This window comes from Xiphophorus hellerii, chromosome 16 (genome assembly GCF_003331165.1).
Source record: "Xiphophorus hellerii strain 12219 chromosome 16, Xiphophorus_hellerii-4.1, whole genome shotgun sequence".
Taxonomy (NCBI): domain Eukaryota; kingdom Metazoa; phylum Chordata; class Actinopteri; order Cyprinodontiformes; family Poeciliidae; genus Xiphophorus; species Xiphophorus hellerii.
The window spans coordinates 3,330,545-3,339,661 of NC_045687.1; the positions used below are offsets into that span (position 1 = coordinate 3,330,545).

The 9,117-nt window shown below is 38.9% G+C and overlaps 1 protein-coding gene across 2 annotated transcripts; it reads right to left on the minus strand.

Annotated features, from left to right (window-relative positions):
* Positions 1-1,897: 1,897 nt before the first annotated feature.
* On the minus strand, positions 1,898-8,935 carry slc25a39 (solute carrier family 25 member 39). Of its 2 annotated transcripts, XM_032586611.1 has the most exons (12): positions 8,618-8,935; positions 7,348-7,453; positions 7,159-7,218; positions 6,992-7,042; positions 5,835-5,944; positions 5,687-5,754; positions 4,504-4,628; positions 4,253-4,426; positions 3,667-3,776; positions 2,750-2,831; positions 2,588-2,668; positions 1,898-2,509 (listed from the first exon to the last, which is right to left on the minus strand). In XM_032586611.1, the coding sequence occupies exons 2-12, from the start codon at positions 7,442-7,444 to the stop codon at positions 2,391-2,393; spliced, it is 1,077 nt and encodes a 358-aa protein (XP_032442502.1). In that variant the 5' UTR covers positions 7,445-7,453; positions 8,618-8,935; the 3' UTR covers positions 1,898-2,390. The 2 variants fall into 2 exon arrangements, with proteins under 2 accessions (XP_032442502.1, XP_032442503.1); XM_032586612.1 differs by lacking the exon at positions 6,992-7,042 and having other exon boundaries at positions 7,348-8,935.
* Positions 8,936-9,117: the final 182 nt, after the last annotated feature.

Below are 9,117 nucleotides of genomic sequence, written 5' to 3' on the forward strand. Positions count from 1 at the left end.
GAAGCCGCTCCTATTTAAGGCCCTTGCTGATAGGTGATGATGAGCACCAGCTGGATCCCGTCAGCCTGCCACCCTGTAAATGTAGAGAAACCACTCCCCTGCAGAACACAACAAAAGGTTATTTCTGAACAAGCTGTTCACAGAATTGTGTGTCCAAGCATATTAAAGCGGCAGTATAATGTGTTTTCCAGGTAAATAGTGCCGTTTTATAGCACAAACGGCTATAAAATGTTCTTGTATCATCGCAACACGGCTCCTCTATTGACCATTTGTCAACATTTTTCCAGCATTTCTCTGAGAAGTATAATGAGCTCAGCAGATGTGCAGTTCCAGCAGGTGTTTGCTAATTGTTGCTGGCTAGTCTGAAGGAGTTGAGTGGGGGAGTAACGGGGGAGGAAAGGTTGGAAACTGCAGCTCCAAGGAGGAGCTGCACCTTGAAGGCAGGGCTACTCCAACCATTCAGGCATTTTAGCTGAATGGTTGCCATGGAGATTAAAGGATTTCTCAAATCTTCATGAAATAAAATCAACACTCCAGGAATGTTTTTGATGAGGGAATTACATTATAACATGATGATTTTACAGAACAGTGCCCCTTTAACAGAAAATAAGATGAGAGTTCAATTTAGACATTGAATTATTTATGGTGCAGTGGATGAGTTTGTTTGATATGGTTCACAAACAAAAAAAGAGGATGCTTCACAAAATAATACAAAATGTTCTGAAATGAAATAATAAAAATAATCTATGCCACCCTAAGAGTGTTCTTGAGGCTAAAATTATATACAAAATTGTATTTTGTTCAGCAGTGAGCTTCCAAAATGTCTGATTTTTACAGTAAATAATTTTTTCATTGCTAGCTGTAAATTAATGACACCTTCCTGTTTAACTAAGAACGGCTGCTTAATTGTTAGCAGTTTCTTACTGTTTATAGTTTTGATAATATATATTGCTACATGAAGTACGTTTGACACAAAAAGAAGACTTGGATCACCGAAAGTACATTCTACCCACAGTGAAGCACGGTAGTGGTAGAACAATGCTGAGCAACCAATCAAAATTCCACAAGATCAAAGTCAACTTCAGTCCGCTTTACTGCGCATGTTTATCAAAATCCCAGCAGAAAAGTAGGTAAAAAAAATGTAAAGCTAAAATGCATTCATGTATTTTCTATTCAAATTGCCATGTAATTTAGCAGTTTTATAAAATTTATCCTTTTGTTATTGCAATATTTTATAATATTGTTGCTCCTGTAAGAAAATACTTACGGTAAGTTTTATTTAAAAATCACGAAATGGTACAAGGCTGCCACCTGCTGGTGGTTTGCATCTCTTTGAAAAGAGAAAAATTTTGGAACATTTAATGAATATCATGTTAGATTAGACCAGCGTTTCTCAATTCCGGTCCTCAGGCCTCCCTGCCCTGCATGTTTTAGATGTTTCCCTTCTGCTACACACCTGGATTGAATCTATGAATGATCAATAGGTTTCTGCAGCACTTGATGGTCATGCAATCATTTGAATCAGCTGTTCTGGAATAGAGGCACGTCTAAAACATGCAGAGCAGGGGGGCCTGAGGACTGGAATTGAGAAGCACTGGATTAGACCAACAAACAAAAAAAACTTGCAAACCATCCACACATTAAAACATGGTGGTGGCAACATCATGATTAATGGACAATTATCCTCAGAAAGGTCAGGGAAGCTGGTCGGTATGAATGAGTCGCCATTAAATCCACATTTCCTCACTTCTTTATTTCCCCATGACTTACTTTTTAATAGTTATATTTACCAGACTGATATCAAGATGATAAATTTTTGCAATATATTCTTTAGCCCTAATTAGATTTCTCTCATAATTAAATAAAACTGGATAGAAGTCACTCATTGAACAATAACCAGGTTGTAACATTTTAATACAATTTCTTATAAAACAGAAAACATTTACATCCTTCAACATTTTCTCATTTTCTGGTCCAGTGTCTAAAGTATTCACTCACTAAGTTCTGAGAATCTCCTGAAAGTTCTCAACGAGTTTCAATTTCTACCCACATGTCTCTTGTTGCATATGAACAATAACTCAATCCGCATTCAAACATTTTTTTTAAAGTTATCTACACAGCAGATAGTTGCTAAAATTGTCATGTTTTACCGCAACAGGACAACAGAAAACGTGGTAAAGCATTTTATCTGGGCCTCATGCTACAGTACGGATCTTTGAGTTTGCGCCACTGCCATGCACAGCGGGGTCAGATTCACAGATGAGTCCAAATGTCTAAATGTGAGAACCCAAACTTCTCCTTAACCCTGTAGCAAGTGTTATCAGGCATGCAGGAAGGTTGGAAGTGCATTTTTTATTTCCAGGCCAACCAGCGCCCCCTGCTGGCGGCGTTCACGGCGCCAGGCGCTGTCGGTCCAGGTTCACCTTTTGGAAGAAAGCCTTCCCGAACTCATAGCTGCTGATCATGACAGCGCAGGCTGGCGCCACTTTGATCACTCTGGGCAGAAAACCTAAACAAAAAATTGTTTTTTTAACTTCCTGGCAAAGAAAACAAGAGATTTTTATTTAAAATATGGCTGTGTGTGTACCTGCAAAGAGGCCTCTGTAGCCCAGAGCAGACCAGATGTCCTTCATGATGTGCCAAGTGGAACTGGTTCCCTTTCTGGAAACTGGAAACAAACAGCAGCAGGTTCATTTTAACTCTTTTTAAAACTTTAAATCTTTTTAAATACAGGCGAAGAAGAGCCAACCTTCCAGAGAATCCATCTCTCCCAGTTGGATCTGCCGCCGAGTCTTGACCACGTCGAACGGGAGCGTCAGGACAGCAGCAACCTGGACACACACACACACACACACGCTGTAAAATTCAAACATTTTTTTAAAAATTTGATGTTTTGAAAAGTCTCTCTCATACACCTGAGAACAAAAAACAAATTTAACAAAAAATATTTCAATCATGTTAGTTTAATGTACAAAATATAAGTCAACCTTTATTTTAATTACACAGACCAATAAGTTATTGAGCCATAAGAAGTAATAAATAATTATGACATTCATACAATCCAAACTAATCATGTTAAGAACTTTCAACTCAAATGAAATGCTTAAAAGCAATATTTAAAAAATTATTCTCGCAAAAATTTCTAGCATTTAGCAAATAGAAATAATTCTGGTAATTTTGACAAACCAAAAATAAGTTAAGTTTAGTCAGATTTAACTTTAGACAGTGAGGAAAAAAAACATGTCTCTTTATCTTTTTATTAGGTGTATGAAAATATCTGGTTTCAACTGTAAATATTGTTTTTAATCAAACATCAGATTACACTTTATTACAAAACGATCCAGTTTGAATATCAAACACTTTCCAGGACTTGAAGCAGAAATCAAGAACTTTCTAAATCTTGAAAACACCTGATACAATTCAAGCACTTTCAAGGTTTTCAAGCACCCTTACAAACACTGCATGCACACGGAGAACGACATGAAGATAAGATGGACAGATGCAGCGTGAAAATAAAGATATTTTGTTCAAACTCAAGCTTCTTTTTCCCAAAAGTCAAATTAAATTCCATTCTTTTCCAACACTGTTAGCGTTTATTAGACGTTGATGCCAATATCTGCTGTACATTCTGTCATTCAAAGTGGGACAACATTGTTAAAGACTCACGGCTCCAGAAACGGCTCCTGCAGTGAAGCTGATGGAGAAGTCGGCCTTCGGCATTGCGTACTGCTCACACAGCTGGGCCTTCACCAGTTCGTAGTTAAACCAGTACAAAGCTGCAACAACAACAACACAAACAGCGCTAACACAAAGACTCAATCATTTCCATTTCCATGATTTACTGTTTATTTCTTTTCTCTTTTTCTACCAAAAACTGGATGATAAAAGTCTTCAGTCTGGTGTTTTGGTCTCAACAAGCCCTTTTTTTAAATACATGTCATAATTCATTTTATTTGTTGTTTTGTGTATTATTTTGGATATTAAAAATGTCTTCCAGTTCCAGTATTAAATTTTCATTAGATTTTACATTTTTTGATCTTTGAGAATGTGTTCTTGCATTATTATATAATTTTTACCATTATATTAGTAGAAAACCATCTCAAAACAATATAATCGTTTTTTGTAATAAACTCTGGGACCATTTATCGTCCAGCAAACGATAAGTTGTTATTGTGACAGACCGATCTATAATCATATAGTTAGAAAAGGAAAGGAAATGTAACTCTTTAAGTAGGATGTGAGTGAATCTCACCAGAAAAAGGCACGTCTCTGAGAACGGTGGGGCCCCACCCCCTCCACAGCGACAGCATGCCGCTCTGGGCCACCGCCGAGCGGATGCACACGCGCAGCTCGCTGTAGCTCAGCTTCCTGGATTGCATTTTGGTCCTGACCAGCTCCAGAGGGCTGATGACCGTCACGGCGCCCACTGCCATCAGAACAACACGTTACAGGTAAACAACAATAGAAAAACAACAACAGGAGGTTTTTTTTTCTTCCTCTTACATCTGGCAAGCCCTCCGGCCAGAAGAGGAACGTGGCAGCCCTGGAGCCCCAAACCGAACCACAGGAAGTCCCTCAGCTGGTCGTAGCAGGTGAAGTAGATCACGGTGGCTGGGACGGCCATCACCCTTCACACACATTAAAAACATACAAAGAAACACTGTTTTTATTTAGAAACAAATAAATTGCTCAATAGAGTTAAACACACAGAACCATGGGGAGAAAATTGATCGTTTCTCCCCGTCAGAGAGCCGCTCTGATTGTTACATTTTCTAACTTAGCCTAGCCTTGATACTCCATCATAGGAAATAACAGAACATGCAGATGACCCAGTTTTCCAACAGCATTTAAACACACCATCCTGAATTTCTATCTGTGGGTAAATATGGTTTTTGACCAGGAACATGTATTTATCCATTTTTATGCAAAGAAACCTTTATGAGGTTAAAATAAAACCAATCTGGGAGCCAAATTGTAATGTTTGTGTAACTTCTGAAAACAGACGTTTATTTTGTATTCATAATTTCTTTATATTTGTGTGCATTTGAATACATCTTTGCAAGAACAAATCAAGTTTTAAATATGCAGAGATCTGCAAGGCCAAGCAAGGTTACAATGTTAGAGAGAAAAACAGTCTGATTTGTAAAACTAGAGGGAATTCAGTAACAGAAATCTTTATGGAAAATTGATTTTTATTCGTTTTTAACTTTGAATGAATACCCAAATTGTAATTTACCTCCTGATAAAACAAGTTTAAGATAATCTGCTCTGAAACTTTATTCACTTTGACTCAAGTTCCTTTTATTTGGAAAATAAAATCTTAAAATTTATTCAGGAGCAGACCATGATGCTCATGTTGACTTGAAAACAAAAATAGATTCAGGTTTGCCGACTTGAAGCCATTCAGATAATGTGTGAAAACTCTTTGACCATCTTTGCGGTCATAAGCAGTTTTCTGTCTGCTGTAGTCAAACTGTCTGAGAATGTTAGCTCTGAGCAGAAACCTGCTGACTGGACAAACATGTCCGCCCCCCTTCCTGCCCTCCGGCTTGTTTTCTTTTCAATTCATGGAACGTTTCCTCAAGTTCAGGGAAAACTGAATCTGCAAAACGAGCCAGACTGCATTTAAATAAAACAATAACGCCTCAAAAATAGGCAGAAAACAAAGCGCCGCCCTGAAACTCACAGCGTCGGTGGCAGCCCACTCCACAGAGAGCGGAGTCCCTCATGGCGGGTGATTTTCACAAAAGCATCCTGCGTCCAAAAACAACATCTCAGTGAATTACGCAGACATTAAAAAATCATCTAAAACCTGCAGCTGTGATGCAGCTCACCAGAGTGCCACTGAAATGCGTCGGTGTTCGGTACCAGCTGGAGCAGCTGGTTCCGTTCTGGCAGACGTAGATGTGATCCATCAGGCCGTTGCAGTACAGGAAACATTTCCCTGCAGAGAAAACACACAGAAAAAGCTTCAGAAGCTGCATGCTAATCAATAACGTACATGTTTACTTTCTCCCCTCAAACTTTGCTTCTGAAAATATCAACGTGAAACAACAAAACGGGGCAGCGACACTGCAGATAAGACCAGGGCCGACCTTGCTACAGTTTATTTTGGGTTGATTAGTGACCGAATAAACAGGTTATTCTAGCTTCACAAGCAGAACGAGTTCATCAAGGCTGAACAGAAATATATTTATAGGGCTGCAGCTAACGATGATTATCAATTATTGAGATGAAAAAAAAGTGGCACATTTTGCTGTGTTTTTTACAATATTATAAAATCATAAAAAGGTGTAAATAAAAAATTCAATTCATCTTTAAATAAGAAAATAAACGTTTTATTACGTAAAATGCAATAATGACATTCCTTTAGTGATATGTTGATTATTTTTCAAATAACTGATAATTAGGCATCAAAAGGTGTTTAAAGTTGAGATTTTTTTGAACAGAATTTGAACCATTTGAATCTAAGACTGGTACTGGTTCTGGGTAGAAAATAATCACAGACAAGATATTTTTCTGGATCTTAAATGCGAAATGTATACATATATTGTACATTTTTGGCTTAATTAAAGCTCAGAGTCTGTTGTTCTTTCAGAAAATGGCCTTTTTCAGTCTGTGTGCTCCAGTTAATGATTGAATGGTAAAAGGTGCTTAATAGGAAATTGTTTTATTTACAGAATTTGAACCGAGTGAAGTTAAACTGCCACTTGAGGAGTTTTACAGAATAATTTATTTACAGAAATATTTGGTTGTTTTTTTTTTAATCTAAATTGCAAAATCTGTGTATATCATTTTACACCTTGGCTTAATTACAGCTCTGTGTTGTTCTTTCTAAAAAATGCATATTTTTGAGTCTGTATACAGCAGTTAATGATTAATCAATTACTAAATTAGTTGACAATTATTTCAATAATCACTATTAATTGTTTCAGCCCTATATATTTTCCGATCAGACCGGAGAGCGCTGCTGCAGCAGATCAATACTCACATTTGGACGAGCGGCCGACTCCACCCCATGGAGCGGATTCACGGCCCAAAGCTAGAAAACGAAGCCAAGGTGGAGCAGAAAGAAAGCCGTTTGAGGGGTTAGTTTCAAACGCAGAAGCAGTTAGAGACCAGCCATCTTAACGCGACGTGAGGAAACAGTTTTCCTACCCTGGTGGAAGGGAGTCTGCTGAGCCTGCAGCCTTATCTTCACAACGTCCAGCGGAGTGACTGCAAACATATCCACACAGAAAATCACAACAGGGGCAGCAAAACGGGTGCAAATAGAATCAAAAAGGAAGAAAACATGGGAGTAAAAACTCTACGGCTCTTGCTCTCGTTGCTTCTATATAAGCTAACCAAATAGAGATGTGAGGAGGGCTCCAGTGCCAGAGGCCAGCATCTGCTGCACTGGAGAGATCGCAGCCACTGGGCCGCCAACGGTCCGCTCCCCCATCTTGCCCACCTGTCAGACCAAACATAAACAAAAACATACAAAATAGCAGGTCGAAAACATCATGCACTGGTCCAACAAGCCACAGTCCAGCAGGAGGAGTGAAGAAAGCTGCGATTTGTTGCAGATTTAGTAAAAAAAAAAAAAAAGAGAAACCGACTCCTAAGTGGAAAAATTACCGTGCATTGAAGCCCGCGGTGTCTTTTTAACTAAGCAGGGTATGTCTAGGTGGAGTTGTTAAAACAAGGTCCTTGAAACATTTTGATAGCTTATCTTCCACATGCATGCTGCCTCCAAAGCCTCGCCTCCTGATCTATAAGTGACAGCCGTCTCAAACCGGTTTCCCTACAGGAGGAGGTGCTTCCGCTGGCCTGTCCACTTCCTGGGGGCTCACTAATAACGAAACGTGGTCATTACAGCCGTATCGGACATGGGGTTGGACCAAATTCGTCAGATTCTTTAATGGTCACAGGAATAAGCTTGAAAACTATAATCTTAACGGAAATCTCTCACGTTACACGACAAAAACACCAAAACAGCAGCCTTATGTTGACAGGATGCACGTTTGTTGTATGTAAAATACTAGATTCATAATCTGGCTTCCTAATAGAGTGGATTAAAGCTTCATTTTGTTTGTTTTTTAGCATGCATTTCAGCAGTTGTACGCCATGTTCTTTTTCCGCAACGCTGAAGTTCGCTTCCGATTGGTCGCTTGAGAAAACGTGTTTTAACAGCTTTTGAGGAATTTGGCTTTCCTTATATACAGGAGAAATGTTAAAATATATAAGCAGATTGAAAAAAACAGTCTACAATTAACAAGTCATTATTTTTATTTCTTGAACTAAAGTGGACTAATCGTATTTAGAGTCCTTAAAAATAGCGGAATAATCTTTTTGGGGGGGCACTCAATGTGAGACTAACTTCAGTGCATTTGTCTTTCTCGAAAAAATAAACTAAGAATATTTTTTTTCTTGGCGAAATATCGATATGTACTAAAACTATGCGTTCAACAAAGATGAACAGGAACTCTTAGTTTCAGACAAGATTGTCTAATGTAGTCTTCAAATGTGGGTGTTTTGCTAACCGCTAACTGCAGAACGTTGATTAGCTCGGTAGCCATCTTGCTGTTTACAAGCTGCAAAGCTTTGCCATAAATTATGAGTTGACGTTACCCACCTCTCACTTTAGCTGCCAGCCTTTTCCTGAAACATAGGTGCCTTCACCCATGTCAGTTACTCAATCTGCGGTAATTCGTTTTACTCAGGAGCTCCATTGCAGAGCATCCCGAGTACAAAATGTTACCAACGTCTGGACTCGCCGCCGCACATCCTCTCACGTACGCGAAACCCAGATTCAAAAAATATCTGCGTAACCAAAGAAACACCCCGTTCGACCGAACGCATGATTTGTAGATCAGCGTTTGGACGGACTGGGATCCCCCTGCTGCTGTTTCAGACGCTTTGGTGCCATCTAGTGGGCTGCAAAATCACGGGCTGCACCAGGAAGCTTCGTGTAAATAAGTTTTCTGTTAGATTAAGTTACCCGTTAGAACGACAAACTATGCTACTTAGTGACAAAAGCCAAAAACAAACAAAAAACAATTCAATCAACTTAAAAAAAGTTTACGTTTAGCGAATAAACACAGTGCAGACTGAGAGATCCGCCCTCTGACCATG

Coding starts and splice junctions, on each gene's coding strand:
- slc25a39 (XM_032586611.1), bottom strand. CDS start 7,444: ATGGGGGAGCGGACCGTTGGCGGCCCAGTGGCTGCGATCTCTCCAGTG. Junction 5,945..6,991: donor AGTCGGCCGCTCGTCCAAAT/GTGAGTATTGAT, acceptor TTTTCTCTGCAG/GGAAATGTTTCCTGTACTGC. Junction 2,669..2,749: donor AGAGATGGATTCTCTGGAAG/GTTGGCTCTTCT, acceptor GTTTGTTTCCAG/TTTCCAGAAAGGGAACCAGT.